Source organism: Trichoderma camerunense (assembly GCF_050948025.1).
Source record: "Trichoderma camerunense strain CBS 138272 chromosome Unknown V8C40scaffold_11, whole genome shotgun sequence".
NCBI lineage: Eukaryota > Fungi > Ascomycota > Sordariomycetes > Hypocreales > Hypocreaceae > Trichoderma > Trichoderma camerunense.
In genome coordinates, this window is record NW_028145359.1 from 702,408 (window position 1) to 720,741 (window position 18,334).

The 18,334-nt window shown below is 49.2% G+C and overlaps 9 protein-coding genes across 9 annotated transcripts; 3 read left to right on the top strand and 6 right to left on the bottom strand.

The window, feature by feature from the left end:
* The first annotated feature begins 35 nt into the window (after positions 1 to 35).
* V8C40DRAFT_36062 (regulator of chromosome condensation 1/beta-lactamase-inhibitor protein II) lies at positions 36 to 1,277 on the top strand. The gene has a single exon (XM_083222887.1). The coding sequence runs from the start codon at positions 160 to 162 to the stop codon at positions 1,249 to 1,251; it is 1,092 nt and encodes a 363-aa protein (XP_083072096.1). The 5' UTR covers positions 36 to 159; the 3' UTR covers positions 1,252 to 1,277.
* On the bottom strand, positions 858 to 3,117 carry V8C40DRAFT_248026 (Rad9-domain-containing protein). The gene is made up of 5 exons (XM_083216450.1): positions 2,848 to 3,117; positions 2,647 to 2,784; positions 2,223 to 2,586; positions 1,516 to 2,168; positions 858 to 1,460 (listed from the first exon to the last, which is right to left on the bottom strand). The coding sequence occupies exons 1-5, from the start codon at positions 2,959 to 2,961 to the stop codon at positions 1,305 to 1,307; spliced, it is 1,425 nt and encodes a 474-aa protein (XP_083072097.1). The 5' UTR covers positions 2,962 to 3,117; the 3' UTR covers positions 858 to 1,304.
* Positions 3,118 to 3,332: 215 nt separating this feature from the next.
* Positions 3,333 to 4,039, bottom strand: V8C40DRAFT_266935 (uncharacterized protein; the record flags this gene model as incomplete). Its single annotated transcript, XM_083219808.1, has 3 exons — positions 3,333 to 3,678; positions 3,742 to 3,805; positions 3,859 to 4,039. 3 exons carry the CDS (start codon positions 4,037 to 4,039, stop codon positions 3,333 to 3,335), a joined length of 591 nt encoding a protein of 196 aa, XP_083072098.1.
* Positions 4,040 to 4,262: 223 nt separating this feature from the next.
* On the bottom strand, positions 4,263 to 4,966 carry V8C40DRAFT_36086 (uncharacterized protein). The gene is made up of 2 exons (XM_083222888.1): positions 4,815 to 4,966; positions 4,263 to 4,759 (listed from the first exon to the last, which is right to left on the bottom strand). Exons 1-2 carry the CDS (start codon positions 4,884 to 4,886, stop codon positions 4,346 to 4,348), a joined length of 486 nt encoding a protein of 161 aa, XP_083072099.1. The 5' UTR covers positions 4,887 to 4,966; the 3' UTR covers positions 4,263 to 4,345.
* Positions 4,967 to 5,551: 585 nt separating this feature from the next.
* On the top strand, positions 5,552 to 7,303 carry V8C40DRAFT_248031 (nucleic acid/nucleotide deaminase domain-containing protein). The gene is made up of 3 exons (XM_083216451.1): positions 5,552 to 6,172; positions 6,235 to 6,315; positions 6,379 to 7,303. Exons 1-3 carry the CDS (start codon positions 5,614 to 5,616, stop codon positions 7,248 to 7,250), a joined length of 1,512 nt encoding a protein of 503 aa, XP_083072100.1. The 5' UTR covers positions 5,552 to 5,613; the 3' UTR covers positions 7,251 to 7,303.
* Positions 7,304 to 8,236: 933 nt separating this feature from the next.
* V8C40DRAFT_275448 (glycoside hydrolase superfamily) lies at positions 8,237 to 9,566 on the bottom strand (the record flags this gene model as incomplete). Its single annotated transcript, XM_083220712.1, has 4 exons — positions 8,237 to 8,913; positions 8,966 to 9,197; positions 9,249 to 9,273; positions 9,325 to 9,566. The coding sequence occupies 4 exons, from the start codon at positions 9,564 to 9,566 to the stop codon at positions 8,237 to 8,239; spliced, it is 1,176 nt and encodes a 391-aa protein (XP_083072101.1).
* A 655-nt stretch (positions 9,567 to 10,221) lies between these two features.
* V8C40DRAFT_248037 (Zn(II)2Cys6 transcription factor domain-containing protein) lies at positions 10,222 to 12,458 on the bottom strand. The gene is made up of 4 exons (XM_083216452.1): positions 12,021 to 12,458; positions 11,396 to 11,908; positions 11,189 to 11,323; positions 10,222 to 11,133 (listed from the first exon to the last, which is right to left on the bottom strand). The coding sequence occupies exons 1-4, from the start codon at positions 12,075 to 12,077 to the stop codon at positions 10,375 to 10,377; spliced, it is 1,464 nt and encodes a 487-aa protein (XP_083072102.1). The 5' UTR covers positions 12,078 to 12,458; the 3' UTR covers positions 10,222 to 10,374.
* A 475-nt stretch (positions 12,459 to 12,933) lies between these two features.
* On the top strand, positions 12,934 to 13,971 carry V8C40DRAFT_36165 (uncharacterized protein). Its single transcript, XM_083222889.1, has 2 exons — positions 12,934 to 13,030; positions 13,288 to 13,971. The coding sequence occupies exon 2, from the start codon at positions 13,324 to 13,326 to the stop codon at positions 13,900 to 13,902; it is 579 nt and encodes a 192-aa protein (XP_083072103.1). The 5' UTR covers positions 12,934 to 13,030; positions 13,288 to 13,323; the 3' UTR covers positions 13,903 to 13,971.
* A 2,683-nt stretch (positions 13,972 to 16,654) lies between these two features.
* On the bottom strand, positions 16,655 to 17,675 carry V8C40DRAFT_36170 (uncharacterized protein). The gene has a single exon (XM_083222890.1). The coding sequence runs from the start codon at positions 17,510 to 17,512 to the stop codon at positions 16,889 to 16,891; it is 624 nt and encodes a 207-aa protein (XP_083072104.1). The 5' UTR covers positions 17,513 to 17,675; the 3' UTR covers positions 16,655 to 16,888.
* Positions 17,676 to 18,334: the final 659 nt, after the last annotated feature.

Genomic DNA, 18,334 nt, shown 5'->3' on the forward strand with positions numbered 1-18,334 from the left:
TGCCGAGAGTGGAGATGGAGGGCCATGCAAGTATCCGAGCTTTCAAATATCCACGGATTACAAAGTCATTCACTGGGAGAGAGAGAGAGACTTCATCAACTCATTTCACTTTATCTTTTTACTTCTCTTCTTCTCCTTTAGGTCTTTATCCCTCTAGAAATGGAAGCAATATACGCCATCGGGTCAAATGGATCCGGCCAACTCGGCATCAGCCACAAAGAAGACGTCTCCGTACCAAAACCTGCTCTCTTCCACCCCGAGCAGCCCAGCTCTCGCATCGTCAAAGTCGTTGCCGGCGGGAATCACACTCTTCTTCTCACAGAATCCGGCAAGCTGTACTGGAGTGGAGATCCAGCTAGTGGAGCATGTGGACTGAAGCCGTTCCCAAATATTCCCGTGTTCTTGGAAGCTCGACTTGCAAAGGAAGAGAGTGACGAACAGATTGGGGAGATTGCTCTTGTTGCGGCTACTTGGGAAGCTTCTGTTGTCGTTTCTAAAGATGACCAGGGGAGGAGAACCAAAGTATTCAGCCTTGGCATAGGACAAAAGGGAGAGCTGGGCCTGGGAGAGTTGATTGTACGGACACCGTCAGCAACAAGGATCAAAGACTTTCCCCCAGCCGGCACAGAGATTGTGGACTTGTCTGCGTGCATGGGACATGTCGTTGTCGTATTGGACAACGGCGACGTTTACGGCTGGGGCAACTGCCGCAAGTCTCAGATTGGCGAGCCCAGCGCGGTCGTCTACACGCCCCGTAAGATTGAGGGCATAAAATTCAAGGTGGTCAGAGCGGTTTGTGCTAAAGAATCTACATGCCTTTTTGGAGAATCAGGCAGCGGGAACATTCATGTTCTAGGCTCAGATAAATGGGATTTAATTTCGACAGCCCCTTCAGCAACCCCGGCTTGGAAAGATGTCGGAGCTAGCTGGGGCAACTTTTACATCCTAGGTCAAGATGGAAGCTTGACGGCTTGGGGACGAGACGACCATGGCCAGCTCCCCCCATCAAATCTGCCCCCTCTCGAAAAAGTGGCCATTGGCAGTGAACATGTTGTCGCTCTCACAGCAGATGGCGACGTCTTGTCGTGGGGCTGGGGAGAACATGGCAATTGCGGACCACAGGTGGAAGATAACGACGTCAAAGGAAGATGGAACGTGATTGCATCGTCAAAGCTCATTCCTCCTGAAAGTAAGATAGATAACATAGGTGCCGGCTGTGCCACTAGCTGGATATCTATCACGTCCAGTTGAAACCACAGATAACTGGAAACCAACGCACACCACGATGCTTCTTTGTTTGATGATTAGTCGGGGAACAACGCCAGGCCTTGGACATCGGATAGTCTCTGAGTAGGATCCAGAAATGTCGACTCTGCTGCCGTGGGCTGCGCCTCCTCCGTTGGTTCATAACCACTGGGTCGAACATCATCCCCGCGTCCCATGTGCGAAACAGAAGGATTCTTCCTTACGTTAGCCTCTAGTCACGATCTCAACGATTGGTAATGCGAAACTTACAGGATCTGCACTGTGGTCCCATTCTAATCTGGCATCCTCATCGGCATCCTCATCGTCGTCTCTTACAGGCTCCCATGCCTCGTCTTCGACAAAAAGACTTTCCGACCTGAGTGTTGGCGGCGGCGGCCTCTGTGAAGGCCGGAAATCGAATGCTCCAATACGCGAGGCACTGGCTCTAGCAGCGCTCAGTCGTGGGGTTGGATTTGGTGGTTGCCGTGACGATGATGGTGGAGGCATGGAAGGCGATGCGGCTTGCTTCCGCTGAATATCGGCCATGGTTTGTGATGGCGTTGAGCTTGCGCGACGAGAAGTCTCTTCTAAATGCGGCATAGCCTTGCTAATGCTGTTGCTGCCCTTGTTCGCAGCTCCTTTACGGACCTTTTTGGTCCTCTTTTCGGGATTCCCTCCCCGTTCGCCGACTGTCATGATGAGAAATTCACATGAGATGGCATCGCCGGAGTAGGAAATTTGCATTGGCCTTGCGGGAAGGGAGTATCGGGCAACAATCGCGTTGCCGGTGATGGCTGCGTGCTGTGTGATTGCGCGAACGTCTTTGATGGAGACGACGATTTGAAGCTTATCTTCCACGTCAATATCGTCAAATTCGTCGGTTTCGACAGCAATCGAAGTATGCAGAGGTTTCTTAAGAACCGCTATTCTCACAAGTTAGCTTGTTCCCATGAGAATGTAGAGACTAATACTCTTACCATCATCGCTGATGGTCTTCTCGCTAAAGCAAGTGAAGTTGACATGATCGCCATCCGTGTTGATGTCAAGGTACTCGGTTCCGGGCCCAAAGTGATCCACAAGCTGCTTCAAGGTTCTCGACGAGATGCTCCAGTGGTAGAGAGCCTCCTGCTTGTTGAACTTTGCATGTACGGGCATGCTGACTTCAAAGGGAAGTCGGTGCGTAGCAGTCAGTCCATTTCGGAAGATGATCCGGGCAATGAAGCGGCTCTTGACCCCTTCTCCATCTTCAATGGCGACATCGCAGCGATCTATGATGCTCTGCTTGTCCCCTTCGCTTCGTGATTCTACTCCAGATCTGCTGCGGAAGAGAGAGGCCAGGCCCTAAAAGTGACGATTAGATTGCTAGAGAGACTCGTTGCCGGTTAGAGTAGAGAATCTCACTCGTATGTACATGGAGCAAAAGAATTTCTCCTGAAACGGCCCCGTGCCCTGATACTGGTAGCGCCCAAAGAAGCGGCTGGTTGCGAACCGGAAGCTTGCGTAGGCTGACTTGGAAGTGTTCATTGTGGAGAGGAAAAACTGTCCACAAGGTTAGCAGCTGCTAGTAGATTATCGAGAAAATTAGGGGAAATTTGGCATTACAGAATCCTTTCGCGCTTCGATGGACACATCCTCGCTGAATTTGCTCAGACAGTTGAGGGCATCTCGAAACGCCGTGACACCCTCTTCACTGAGGGTGAATGTCAGTACGGCCATGGCGGCATGAGATTAAATTATGGGAAGAGCTGCGATCGGTAGATTGACCCCGTGACGTGAAAAATTGAGAATTAAATCATCGTTAGAAATTAGAAAGCGAGTTCGCGTGTTTGCTTCATGGGAAATAAAGCTGGATTCATGAAAGTGGACGTGCTGAATGAGCTTGTCGTTCACGAGCTACTGCTGAAGATGCCTGGGTGGTGGTGGTGGATAATGGGGTATTCTGTATTGATGCATATTTTCCGCTTTTATGAATACCATGCACCTAGCGCGATCTTGATTCCTGCTCTCAATTGCCTTCATCCAAGCTGTCTGCATTCGAGATAAATTAAAATAAAAGGAAATGTAATATTATCGGTACTCCGTGCTATTTATTCTATATTCTTGAGACGACAAACCCATGCGTATTCCTCACCATCACCCTCAACCATCTCATGTTTGTCGTCAATCACTCTCTTCCCTTTTTTCACTTCAGACTCTTTGGAATGAAACTTCTTAATATGCCTCCAAAGGAAATCTCGCCTAGCAAATGATGTCTTGCAGGGCTCGCAGAAAGATTTATCGATTGGGATATTGTTCTCCTTCGCCCAAGCCTCGTGGTATACCCAGTAGTGCCTGTTTCGTGCCTTAATATCTGCAAACCGTTTGAAGCAGTGCCTCTCTCCAGGGTTACCCGCCTCACATGGAACCCGTTTGTTGTGTATATCCAGGGGCTTTCTGTTGAGAAACTATAAGTTAGCTTTGTATCCCATATCACTGCGTAACGAAGGGAATGTTTACTTGAAATTGCCGTCATGCTTCTTCCAATCGTCGCAACACCATCTATAGCCTGGCCGAGGTTCCCCTGAGAAGACATTAGACATCAATCACGACTAGCTCTTGACAGAAAATACTGACCAGCGGGGTTCACGTCTGATGAAGGGTCATTAAAGCTGACGGTAGAAGAATTTTCCACTTCATCATCAAAATTGTCATCATCAGTGTTGAAAAGTGCTGGCTCGGTACTCATTTCCGGATCGACAGGCATGATGCTGCCCCAACCCATGCCTTGAGGATAGTTTGCCATGTAATGATCCATTGTTGTATCGTTTGATCTCTGTTGATTTATAGTAAAAGCGCTTGTTATGTTATTTATTCTTTGGTTGTATAATATATTGTTGGTCAAGGTTTCCGTTACTAAATTGTTCTTCGAGACGGCTATCAAGTCGTATATCGACATGTCATTCGCCGTTAAGTATTCTGTTAAGTTATTTTCAAATTCATCGTTTGTTGTAATACCGGTGGTCCAATGACGACCAGAAAAGTCTCTGTTCTCAAACAATTTCCGACAAGGCCCAACAAACCCCGGGGGGCAGGGGCCGAGCTCATGTAAAGATCGGCCCCACTAAGTCAGGCAGACGGGAACTGTAGGAGAGAGAGACGCATCTGATGGACCAGTACTCTCTGCTTGCGACGAGGGTGATGCCATCTCGGAATACTGGGGGCTATCCCAAGTGGCAGAAAGATCGAGACCCTCTAGATTGTTATTGCAGCCTAACGGCTGTCCAGGAGTTATTCCAGAGTAAAATATCTGATGTGATGCGTTGATGATATCCAAATCGACATCAGACATGGATGCATTCGTTTGTGATGGGTTGAATAGTGTATCAGAGTCGTTGTCGGGCTGCACCCACGACTCCATATGAGGTACATCCATCATGCATAATTCGGCTTCAACACCGAGGTGATCATCAGGCATATTTGCAGCTCCATCGAACGTAAGTTGTTCGAGGATGGCACGACTGCGCAGTTCCCGAAGCTGCAAAGATCTTGAGCATCATTGCTGTGAGCTTGGATAATAGAGAAAGGTTCACCTTGTGTCTGTGAGGGCTGCCGATTGCTGGCACTGAACCGCGTTTCTTCCTGCGCTGGATTCCCTTGTCCATTTTGACGGAGAAGTGGCAGATCTTAATTTTTAAACTGCTTTTAATGTCGCAAGCGACAGCCTGCGCGGCGGCCTTTGAGGACGACACAGAGACGGAGGGGAAAGGGAGAGGCAAGGCGGATTTTATAGATGTTGTTCTTCATCCAACATCCAACGCAGTATCTAGATAGCTGCCAGCAAAACAGACGTCATTTTTGACAGTCTATGTAATACTAGCCAAATCAGGCGTAAATCTCTCTTTTCCCCTCCAAGCGAGGATAAAACTGCCTCAGACATCGGGCAGTTCAGCGTGCCAACACAGCAATTGTTCGTGCAGCTTGCTTGCGTGATGCGGCCTCTGATTGGAGCAACATGCGCGCGGCATGGAGCGTGACCGGGCCTCTGGCAGATTTGGGCCTCATTAACTGCGGCCTCTGGCATCTACAGGGGTTCTAAATGGTTCGTTTTGAGGTGGCTTCTGCAAGAGGCCGCGGGTGACGCAAACGAGGCTGGCGAATAGGCGTTGTCAACATGGGGACTATGTACACATGCATTGTTGTTGGATGCATTGAGAATATATGCTAGCGAAAACGGTGCAGATTGCGAGGACAAGGCAGAATTATCGTAAGGCTTGTGTAGTATATATCAAGCTTGGCCAAGTTGCTCAAGTGTCGTCAAAAATGAGGCATTCAAAGCATGCATTTGTAGTCAATTGAATAAACATCAAAACAAAGTATTCATCCAACAACATGTCTCGCAGCGACACAGTCAATCCATCATTACCCTTAGACCAAACAAACGAGGAGCCGATCGAGTTAAAGACCTCGGTCGGCTACATGCTCTTTGAGCCCGTCATGCTTCTTCTTGCTCTAACTCAAGCTGTTCGCGACATGGCCGTACCGCGTCCTCGTGAAGAGAACATCAACATCCAGGACCCCAGACAGCTATTTTACACCTTTGTGAATAAACTCAGCCACGTCTGTGATAGAAGAAGGGGAGAGTTGGGGAAGACCGTCACCTCCTTTGCCGTCCTCAAGAAGCAAAGCGATCCTGATAAAGCTCACTATATTTTTGCGGCGAATCGCCAAACCGACAGCGACTTGCAAAGCACGGCAAGATATGTCACAACACTCCTTCGCATGGTTGGACAGGCGCCTGAGGGCCGAGAAAATCAGGATGCGGCGAGGCATTCACTGCTATATCGCGTGTTGTGCTTCAACCGCCACCGAATTACGTTTTACTTGCGTGAGCTTCGGAAGCAAGCAGCGCTTTGTGTCGAAAAATGCGAGGCGGAACGAACAGACAATAGTACGTAACGGATGTATAATTTTGACCTGATTGCGATTGCTTACTCCTAACGGTGGCTGCAGATGAACTAGTTGCAGAGGGTTTGACAGAGATTCTCGCCTCTCCCAACGATGGCTTGGACAAATTCGATCCGGAACCTGATTGTAAGTTTCCCATATTAAGACGCAAGACAATATATGGCTAATTGACCTTGTTCATTTAACTAGATATTCATCTGTGTGAGACGACGATCAAGCAGCTCATCAAGATCGAGCAAACCATAGTTGGGGAATTAATCGAAGAGCGTGCTCTCGAAAACCGAATGGTAGGATACACAAGCATGGAATGCTGGGCCAACCTCCTCCACGCCATCAGACGTATTCTTGCCTACCAACAATCGGTTCAATTCTTCCTGATGGCCAAAGACAAATGGCCCAATCTCTTTGAAGATTTCACAGTGTCCTTTGTCTCGTCAAGCCGCCCGGTGAGCAAGCCAGGTCGCCAGAAGAGCAACTCTGCAGAAGGCATCGTCGTCCGCATGAAAAGCACACGAAATGAAATCGACACATTTAGGACATTTGTACGTAACCTCCAGACGTTCAATCTTGACGACCGTATCAAAGAGGAGTTTGGTAAATCGTCTTTCAATCCGATTGTCCATGCAGAAGTCCTCTTGCTGAATTGGATCTCGAAACAAGGCCCAGTTACACCTTCGAGATTCTTCAACGACTGGAAGTATATCGGCTGCAGTAAGCCGACGTGCAAACTGTGCAGCTATTACTTTGAAGAACACGAGTCGGGAGTGGAGCACCGGCCTTCTCATGGCAATTTGTATCCCAGCTGGCGTCTGCCCGATGTGTTTCCGCATCAAGGAGAAGAAGGGTTGAATGAAAGAAAGACGATGATGGAAAGAATGAAAGAACGGGTGCGCCAAGATGCATTTGACATTGTGTCGGAAAGGTCCTTTCCGAGTTCAAAGAGAGCCGATTCAAACACGGACACTGCGCGAATGACTCTTCTTCCGGTAGGAACTTTACGAAGACCACCCACTGAGGTAGACGATCTTGCGTCAATAATGGGACAGGTGGATATTAGTTGAATTCTATGGAGGGTTTCGTCTTCATAGGGTTAGTATTTTCGTTATAAGAACGTAATTAGTAGTATTACTACAGTGTTCTTGTCATAATGAAACCTTCATATTAAACACCGAAGTCAATGCTCAGTCCACCCTCGAACCACAGGGTCATCACAACATCAAATTAAGCCCTCAAAACCATCACATGAATTCTCCAACTGCCTCCCTTTAGCCACTCTTGAAGCAGGAATATCTCCCCAGCGAAAACCTCCACGGCCCACGACGCACTCCATGTCGATCAGCGTGGACGCTCGTGCCGAAGTGACGGCCTCCAAAATTCTTCGCCCAAAACAGACCCATGGTTGCGATTTTTGGGGTATTTTATGAAGAAGTTGTTGATATTTATTTGCTGTTCTTTGGAAGAAGAGACGAGAGACAGACAATATTACTAGGTTGCCGCAGTTAGTAGCTGGCGTCAACTCCCTCTCAGCATTGTGAAGCGACTTACAGAAGATTTTCAGCAGCAAGTTGAACAAAACGCTCAAATGTTTGGCATTAAAAGAAGATTATCGTGAAATTATGAAGAAAGCGCCATGTCTCGCCTCGCTTCCAAATCGGTCTTATAGTGAATGGCTGCTTGATCTACATTCTATGACGTATTGGCTTCTTGGCACGCAACCCTCTTGGCAGAATCTCTTTGTCCCTCTGTGAGGCACCTGATCCAGGCATCAATGCACCTTTTAGACCCTTACGCAATGACGCAACAAGAAAATAAGCCTTGATTTAGAGTTAAAATTAGAGTATTCTCTACCTTGGACCCTTTCACCGCCAAGTCTTCAACAATGAACTATCGACACGCCACGGCATTCACTAAATTCCCACTTCATGGCGCAGTAAAGTTCAGCTCACACAAAAACACAGCCATACAATCATTGATAACACTGTATGTATCACTACTCTATAAGTATAGTACTACTGCATCACTGCAAGGTACAGTAGCCAAATATCCATCATGAAAAATCAAGACCTCTCTTCCCAGCAGCCACCAAACTCAGCTCTCCCCCCTTGTCCCCCGTCCCAGTCCAGTAAAACAACCCACCAAGAGCTTGATGAGCCGCATATCTCCCCTTCATGTACACAGTCTGTGGCACATCAAACGTAATATATCCCTTGTCCCTACCTGAGTCGACATACCACGCCGCCACGGCTCCCTCATCCACCACAGCATTCTTCACCCACTGATCCGGAATCTCGCAATAATCCATCTCTCCCGCACGCTCTGTAGAACAGCCGGGGCCTTCGGCGCGAGGGAAGTACCTTGCGTAGGCAGGGATCCCAAGAACGAGCTTTCGGCTTGGAAATCCTCGAGACAGAACATATTCGACACCATCTGTGGCGCATAATTTGAGCTCTGGATGTGAAGACTGGAGGCCGCCTCTGGGTGAATGAAGCTGTGCATGGTTACCGCATACACTTGTCCAGGAACCCGTAAAGTCGTATGCCATGAGATTGATGTAGTTGACAAGTCTTGACACAGCATTGAGGTCGATGTGCTTGAGAATGTATTGGCCAACGGGAAGAGCTGTGGTGAGGAAATAGTCTTGCTCGGGTAGTGCATTGCGACACTCCTGAAGAAGCTTCACATAATTACGACCTTGTTCGGCGTCTTTTGGATGTTCCCAATCAACTAAAGAGCAGTAAGTAGCGTGTTTATGCCAGTGGAAATTAGAGCTTCTTACTATCAACACCATCAATTTCGTGACGGTCACAAAACTGGCGGACTTGCCGCGCAAACGTCTCCCGAGCATCGCGACTGGCAGCTAAAGCTGGAAACTCTTTGCTACCAGTGCCTCCTCCAATAGACACAATGGTTTTGAGTTTTGGGTTATTGCGTTTGAGCTTTGCGAGGGCAGCTAAAGCGCCTTTCTCTCCGTCGACTTCCTTGACCATATCGGCGTGCTCATCGAACCACTATTTCAAGGTCAGCTATTACATCCACAGTCGGCATTAATAGCAACACACGCGAAGAGAGCCATCTTCATGAACACTATAGTTATCAGCTACTGTTCTTACACTCTCACACATTCTCAGGACTTACCCAACAAAAGCGTAAAACACGTGCGTAATATTGTCCACATCAAGAGTCGCCGGCGTCTTATCCTTATAAACCAGCCAATTGGGATAATACACGCCATTCATATAACTCCGGTTCAAAGGAGGAGGGCGAATCTCGTACTCGTTATTCTCATCGGGCTGTTGCTGGTGCTGGTCTTGGTTATCGTCCGACGACCCGCCTATGCAGGAGCATGGGCAGAACCAACCCCGTGAGCGAGGAACCATTTTGACAGGCTACTCTTCTTCTTCTCTAAGTGAGCGGTGAGGGCTTGATGAAGTTATCTTGAGATGATGAATCAGGTAGGTCGGAATGCCGCGTTTCTTCCCGCTGATGCTGATGCTGATGCTGATGCTGATCTGATGCTGCAGGACCCCGCAGGTGCTCCGCCTCCTTGTTGCTAAGCACAATGCTTTTGTACAGACTGTTTGTTACACGTCAGAGCCTCTTTTTGATGGATTCCGGTGGCTGAATTAAACAACGGAGAGGCTGTGGGTTGACGTGCGCCTTTGCTTTTAAGCTTCCATCTGACTGATTGAGTGGAACTGAGGGTTCGCACAGAGTTTCTAGAAGCAGCGGTCTGTACTTGTATCGTGAAGCAATTGAAACAATAGGGTTGCTCTATAATATTTATGGTGAACATTGAAGAGGTTTAAGACCAGAAAATGAAATGATATGCTTACTGTGATAAAATTGTATCGATGTGAGAGAGGACGCGAAGCCATGACGCAGCCCTGCAACTTGCCGTATCGGGCAAATGTTAGCCTCCGTTGCTATGATCCACAAACTTCCTCTTGACTTGGTGCCTTTATTGGCTATTACTTCCCGAGTGGCTTTGCTAGAGTTTCTAAGTATGACATTGACAGGGCATTAAATAAATAATTCTCGGCATTTCACTTCATTCATAGCTTCGTGTATATCCATCCAAAAGCAACCATCTATCCGGTCTATCAATATGTCGTGTACAAGCCAACGCTTCAAATATATCCAATACGCAGCCCCCGAAATGCGTAGCCCACGATGCCCAAATTACTTTCAAGAATAAAACCAATGTCTTGATTCGTCGCCGCAAATCACATCCCCTTTTTCATCGAGCATCAGCGTCCCCCACTGTCTATCATTATAATTCTCCAGCGGCGACGTCCAGAACCCGCTCCGTATAAGGTCCATTTCGCCTCTCAGCCAATAAGCCATGATATACCAACTCCTGCTTGTGAGAGGGGTAAAATCGTCCTGATAAACCTCCAATGCTTGAACCACTTTCTGCTGAATCTCAATACTATCTGCAGCCGCCCACCCTGGAATCAGGCAAAGCGGTATGAAGCTGGCTCCTAGAGGCCTGTATTGCGCAGCATCGTGTGCCAACTTGATGGCGTCGTCGGTCATCGCGTTTGCCTCTTCAGCCATGCTCCCATCATCCATTCCAAAGGCACGTAGATACCCATTATAAATCAGTGCGCATCCCATCAGCAGGCCCACAGAGACTTGGTACTGAATACGCAGCTTTGTTGCCGCCCGCGTCGGCGTTTCGGAGGCGAGAGTATCAGCCATTTCTAGGCCGCCTTTCAACAGCGGTAATTCATAGCGCATGCGTTCATATGCCACGGCAATGTCGTCCTTGTACTTGGCGGGCTCTCGGATCAAATCTGGGATCCTGGCAAGATTGCTGAGTTCCAGACTAAGGAAGTTTTTGGCACTGCTACTAAGAGGTGCAGCCGGGCCCAATGCGCGCTTCTTGAGGTTCAAGAAATAAGGACTCAGCCGTATCTTTGGGTTGAAGATGGCTTCTATAATCTGGCATCCATGCAAAGTAAGCCACTGTTATACATAAAGAGGTATTGACACTTACAACAGGCACACAAAGGGTATCACGTATACTTTTTTCGAATGGGTCCGGATTACTCTTGGACCCAGCTGCGTCGAGCAGGTGTGCAAGTCCCTCTCCATGGCTCATCTTCTGATCACTATCTCTTCCCGTCCAGCCCTTTAAGGCGGAAAACAGCCATGTCAGTCAGTGTACATGCTTAAAGAAGCGGGTCACTTGGGCGCATCTTACTTGACAAATCATTAGCACATAGACGGCACACAGCGTCTCCGGCTTGTTTGCACTCTGCGGGTCATTCAAACAGGTCCTCAAAGCCTGTAGTGCGTTTACATATTTCACCACAGATCCCCGGGACAGTGACGACTGGTCATGTCTGCGGAGGTGTGGGTAGAAGCCTACCATGGCCTCTACCGCAGCATCCAGCGCTGCATTGGTGCCCAGACGTCGCGGGAGATCCTTGAACCAAGGGCCATAGCAGGCGAGGTCATAGCTGGGGTCGTTGATATCCAGCAGTGAAACAAAGGCCCCAGATCGAGCGGTATCCCTGTTCGATACGAGGCTGGCGATGGATGATGGGCTTCCGCTCCCACTCCCGCTCCCAGACGTCCTGCTCCGGGCCTTTTTGGACGACCTCTCGACCTGCAGATCCGTTTGATCTTTGAACTTGTATCGCAGCTGGCCACACCCTATGCATGGAATGTTTAGGCGCGAACAGCGGGCACAGGCGGGCGAGGCCATGTCGCACTGGAGGGTGCTTTAGCGGCACGGATGGCAGAGATGTGATGTGGCCAGCATTTCCATTGGCTTGCAACTCCATTTGGAGACAGCAGACTTAGACGGAGCAATTGAAACGAACCTTTTTCTTCTGCTTCCTGCACGCATCGCAGCCGCGATAGGTCGGCACGCCTGGCATGGCGGCGGCTGATTGGGAGCGCTGCGTATTGCCTAATCAGGCAGTGGGGAGGGATGAGAGGAAAGACGACGCCGTCGAAAGATGATTGCCGTGCTACGCTCGAGTAGGTAGTCAGGATGATGATTTTGTTGTGTTGGTAATGCAGTTTGGTTGCTTTGGTTGCTTTGCTTGTTTGGTGGTATCAATGTTTGCCTCTCTGGTGGATGGATTGGTGCTGGAGCGCCTATTTTCCTCTCTTTCAGACGTGATGACGTGATGACGTGATGACTGCAGTAACCAATCCTTTCGACTAAACAAGCCCCAGGAATCGAATCCTCTGCAGAATAAAGGAAGGCTGAATGCAAGGCTGAATCCGCCTCCTGATGGCTTCGTGGTGAATGATGTCAAGACGATTTCCCGCTCACAGCGCTCGAGGCAGCCTGGAGGTCACTGGCCCATTGTATTAGCTCATCTCAGGGCTCTGATTGGACAGCGGTGCAGCGGCAATCACAGCCATATCGGGTGTGGCGCGGCGCTCGCCTTGATTGGGGCAAGAGGCAGCTGTGGCTCATGCAGGTACGTACATATACCAGTCTCGACGAGTTGTAAAATATAAAAACGACAAAGAGTCGCTGATACTCTTGATGATCTCTCGAGAAAGAGTTGGGTTTGTTTTTATCTGTGCTACCATATGCTCTCCAAGAAGTGCCATATCCACATGTACCTGTAAGCACAAGTGGTTAAGTACCTTAGATTGACTCGATGTAAAGATGGCCCGTCACTACCATCTTATAAACCAAGCCTCAACTCTTGTACACAACTATCCACAATAATCTCAATGATAACAGTTATTACGTGCAAACTGTTGGAACTCAACATGGCACTTTTCATCAATGGAGAATCGCATTCAAGGCTGCATCTGGGAGATCAACTAGCAGACAAGAGATGCGTGCATAAATGACTTACATGCCTGTGTAAGTCCTTCGTGCTTGACTCGAGTCTGCCCCCGTCGAACAAAGTTACGGAACGTTTGGGAAGCAGCCATCTCTAGGCCCGTCCATTCTACTGTCTCTGGTTGTTACTTTCCCCCAGCTGCTACAGCACTTTATTCCTCCATGCTGTTCTACCAAGTTGCCCCCGAAACGTGTATTATCCCAAACCAGCCAATCCCGTCAATACTTTTGCGAATAATATCCTCATGGTATTGCGCATTTCTGCTGATTCACTACAGTTCCCTTTTAAAACTTTATAACGATACATTGGCATTATGAGCGTCGCTTCACAACCCAAGCGAGTTTACAAAATCGAACGCAGCCAGACAGAAAATTCGACGGTCCTGGTCTACGAACAGATTCAGTATTATTTGTCCGCCATATATGCCTTTAAGATATACGCCTTCGACCAGCCCTTTCTTGAGCTATACCACCATCCCATCTCCGACAATATCCTGGTTGGAGATGCTCAATCCTTCTTGTCTACACCAGAAATACGCCTTACGTTGAGCGGCAAAGAATACACCCTCACCATTGATGCCGATAGCAATAGCTTCGGTCTGAAAGGTTACGATGAGGGCGAGCTCAGGTGGGTGAAGAGCTCCCATCGAGGAAATCTGAAGCTGGAGCTAGTCGACCATACGGGAAGGCTTCTGGCGAGGCTGAAAGAAAGCGGTTGGCCTGAACGGAACGTGCTGGAGGTTTATGGAGAATGCGCTGAGAACCTTCTTACCCTTATGCTTCTATCTGGATTAGTGGTAGTAGACGCAATCTTCCAACGGATCCCTCTGCATGGAAAAGGAGAGCCGAAAATACATCTGCCTCATCACGCAAGGAAGGCTCCACGTGATTGAATGGTTCGTTTGTTTACGCTTTGCTCAGGAGCTGGAGAGCTTGGACATGTGGTATAGGCTTTGAAAGGCGTTTCACTCTGGAAACACGTTCTCATTTTGTTTTCTGTCACGGTTTGCATTTTCAGGTGCATACGATTGTATTTTAGCCACTGTCTGCCATAGATTATGCAGCAGAATGTTTATGATGTCCTACACTTTGGCGTCAGCTGTTTGATATTCCGCGCTGGGGTGCTTGAAAGCTAGCAGTAACATATACTGCAATACGGGATAATGACTGGTTGACAAGTTTGAGAAACACCAATACGAGGGTGCTGCTCTGATTAGAAGCTCATATTCCCCAAGACAGGGCGGTTCTCTGAAACGACGACATCATATGAGTTAGCTCCAGGCGTATTATTATCATTCAACAGAGAGTGATATATTAGTTCGTCAAAGTAATCCACACCTGAACAAGCTTTTAGTATAACCAGTCAGAGAAACCTCGAGGCAAGCCTATAAGAAGAAGACACTTAGTTGAAGGACCTTACCAATCACATTCCATATCTTACAGGCTTTATTAAACCAATGTCCATCTAGGTACTTAAATAGCAAGACGGTCCTAAGCGCCACTTGACCAAGAATAGCAACTCTAAGCCAAAGAGAAGGTCGTCAATCTCTGTAAATACTGGGAAGCAAGACACTCGTGACAGCCTTTGCTAACTCATGAGTAAAGTGGCGGAAGCCAAGAAATGCCCTTGAGAGGAGCCAACTTCCGTACCATGAGAGCCGAGACAGTTCACGGCAATTAACATCTCCCAAGGCCCTCTAAATTAGCCTCTAATCTGTCGAGTTCTGTATGGCGGGAGTGCTTCGCGCAGACCATTCACGGCATTTTGACTCAACCCAAGTCCCGAAAACCACTTATTTAGGACCGCCACATTGGGGTCTTCCGCTCACAGCGCTTTTAACTCCTTCTGAAGACTCCAAGATCAGCCTATCTGCCTGTAATTCGCCAAAAGACGTCACACCTTCTAGGAAAAGAATGCCTTTCACAGCATTTTTAACTCCTCTCAAGGCTATCGCTGCCGTTGCTGCACACCTGTTTCAAAGACGGGTGGTTAGAAAACTTTCACAGCATTTTTAACCTCCCCCAAGACCATCTAGAAAACCCTCAATCACGAATTCCTTCACAGCAATTTTAACCTCTCCCAAGTGCGTCAACAACAGCCTCAAACCACGCATGTGAGCACGTATATACCTCCCCTTCCCCAAAGAAGCCATTACAATGCCAATGCCAATGCTGTTGGTGGACAAAACCACACCCATTCACCTTTAAATCACCTAAAAAGAAAAGCCGCCGAAAAGTCTATCTCCTCAAACTTGGCCAAAGCGCCTTAGTAAACAAATAGAAAAGAAAAAGTCCAACGCTCGCACACTTCTCGCAGACATTTCTCTCATCCTCATTGGATCAAAAACGCTTACTTGCTCCAAGCATAAAACGAGGCTGCTGCTGCATGAACTAAAAAGGGACGGAAGCCTTGCCTCGGGAGCCGGGAGGACGAGGAAACATGTGCGACACTTTAGTATCAAGTCTTACTGCCACACACAGACCAGCTCCAGCCGTTCGCATATTATGTATATTCCCAGGATTCTTTTTCGGCCCCCCCTCCCCTCCCTTTAGACATGAACTAGCCGAGGTATGCTGTGCTACGCGGATTCCGCGGGATCTAGGTAATTCGAAGAGAAATGGATTGCGTAAACTTGGGGGCTCAGAAAAAAGGTGTATCAAGGACTGCGCGAACGTTACGGTCCTTTAGCCAAGGCGTTAAAAGAGCCGTGACGTGAACCAAAGAGATGGCTAGCCAATCGGTGGGTTTGGGGATTTGGGGGCTAGTTTGAGTGAGCGCGTTTTGTAGATGAGACAGCCACTCAGCCTCACGTACGGAATAGATGAAGGGCGGAAAGGGGTGTGAGTGTGAGTTAGTGAAGAAGAAGGGTCATGAGTCAAAGGCATCTTCACAAGCCTGGCATCATATCATGATATGCCTCATCGTAATATATGGCAACAGACAAAAAGACGGAAAGGCGATAACAAGCACCATCAGCCACATCGTCGCCAAGGCCATAAAGCGAGAACAAGGGTGAACAAAAAAAGACAATTGCAAGGATTCATATAGCTCAAGTTATTTCCCTAGGGTTCTGTTTTTCCGCGCTCCTTGCCCTGCGCATTCCTCCGAAAAAGAACATGACACAGCCATCCAAACAGAAACTTGTCCGCCGCCGCCGCCGCCCTTCCTCCCTAGAAAGTTTCCCTTTGCGCGCGCCCTGAGCGTAGCAACAATCTTAAAAAAAAAATACAGAACCAAGAAAAAAAGAAAAAGACGAGTCAAATGGAGGGTGGGAAAATAAGAAAAAAAAGAAACCAGGAGTGGTATATCAAAGGAGATATACCGCATAAAAGAAACGACTATAAAGCAGCCGACCGGAACGCCTTCGTTCACCCTTTGTTGTGTGCCACCGTAAAACCCCCAAATTTCCATCAAAAACCATCCTTGTGATTTGTAACAGCCCGCATCCGTGAGCCGTAAACTTTGTTTCCCCCGATTGTTGCCGCCATCATGGGCTGTTTTATCAAAAACAGAACCAAGCCAGGCCGTGAGAGGCGCTGGTAATACCCATAGTCATGCGTGGCCAAGCCCGCGTTTTGTGTTTTTTTGTTTTCGTTTTTCAGTGCGCAAAAGAGATTTCAACAGAACCAAGCCAGTGAAGTGAGAAAAGAAAAAAGGGTAGGGCGATTGTTGTGATGAGGCGGTCTGTCGTGCACATCATATGTTTTTTGTTTTTCGGCAAGGCCTCGCGGCCTAATCAGCTGTGGAAAGCAGGTTTCGATAGAGGGTCAAAAGCTTTAGCCGGAAATCGACTGCGAAGACGACCCCGACTGCGAAGACGACTCCTGCTGCAAAGACGACTCCGGCTGTGTTGAAGACGCCTGAGGCCCGGCGTTGGACTACATGACCGAGGAAGCCAACAGGCGTGATTCGACATCGTCCATACCCATGCCGTCCATGCGAGGTCCTTCCATGCCCTGGAGCCGTTGTTCTATCGCCTGGAAGCGAGGCTCGTAACCGCCGGCGCGGGCCTCGATGTTCTCCATGCGCTTCTCAATGTTGTCGAGCCGCTGTTCGATGCGCATCAATCCCTGGGCCATGTCGTGGCTCAGGCGGTCCAGCTTGTTGGTGAAGGAGCGGATGGAGGTTGCCAAGGGAGCATTCTCCTGGCCGGGGGTGCCGGAGGGGACGCGCGGCTCGTGGTTGTGTCTTGGTTCTTGCAAAGCGAAGCGCCACTGGTTGCCCAGCTGGACCTCGCAGACGGCCTTTGCACGGAAGGGACAGTCAATCTTGCGCGTCGAGGGGTTGCGCTTCTTGGCGGTGCTGTTGTACTTGACGCCGCCGCGGTCGCAGACGAGGTCGTAGCGGGTGGGCTTGCCGTCGCGATAGTTGGAGGCGCGCAGCTTGACGATGCCGTAGCCCTGGTCCTTTGCGACGCGCTGGACCGAGGCCATCAGGTCATCAAACGTCCTGAAGATGCCCTCTGGCGGAGGCAGCAGCGCCGGCGGGGGGGTATTCGGCATCGCGATGAGTTGAGCCACGGTGGCGAACGCGAAAGGCGCGGACCTTTTTGCACGAGGGGGAAAAAGGGCTGGTTGGTGAGAGTGTTGCGAGGGGCAGAGAGGGAGCTTCGGCGTCTCTCCTCTGGCGGTGGAAGCTGCGGAAAAAGAGTCGAGCGACGAAGGTCGTTGATAGAGCACGAGGTGCCGGCAGTGAATCGCGTTTGGGGGGCGTGGGGCGCTTTGGTCTAGAGATGTTCTGTAGATGGATTAAGTCAAGGTACAGAGTGCAATGCAGAAGAGAGAAGCTGGGCTGTGAGGATTTTTCCAATCCGCACTGTTGGCCAAGTTTCAAGGTTTGGCGTTGATCCGGTCCGAGCGATGCGGGCCAGTCAGAGGGATGTCTCGGATGTACAGGTACCTGGGCCGGTACTCGCTGGGTTCGGCGTGCCGGGAGCAGAAACAAGCAAAAAGACGAGCAAAAGCAAGGCAAACGCACGGCAAAAGGTACAACCCCGATGGGGCCAGGCTACGTAACTTATACCTTGGTCGAGTTAGGGATGACGGGGGACGAGACTAGCGCAGAAGCTGCTGCTGAGATGCCGAGTTTGACGTTGGCTCTGCTGAGGAAGCGTTGCATGTCACCGGCATGTCGCTCCGTCTGCCCTTTTTTCCCTAGGGATTTCTTCTCCAACCCCCTCGGTCTTTGCAGGTGTTTTGGCCTGTGCCAGGGTTTGGCAGTGTCCATTACGTACAGACACCTGTCACGGACGTTCTGTATCAGCGAAGTACAGTCATAGGATTACACGAGTTGCAGGTACTAGTACTCGTATCGTGGGCGCAAGA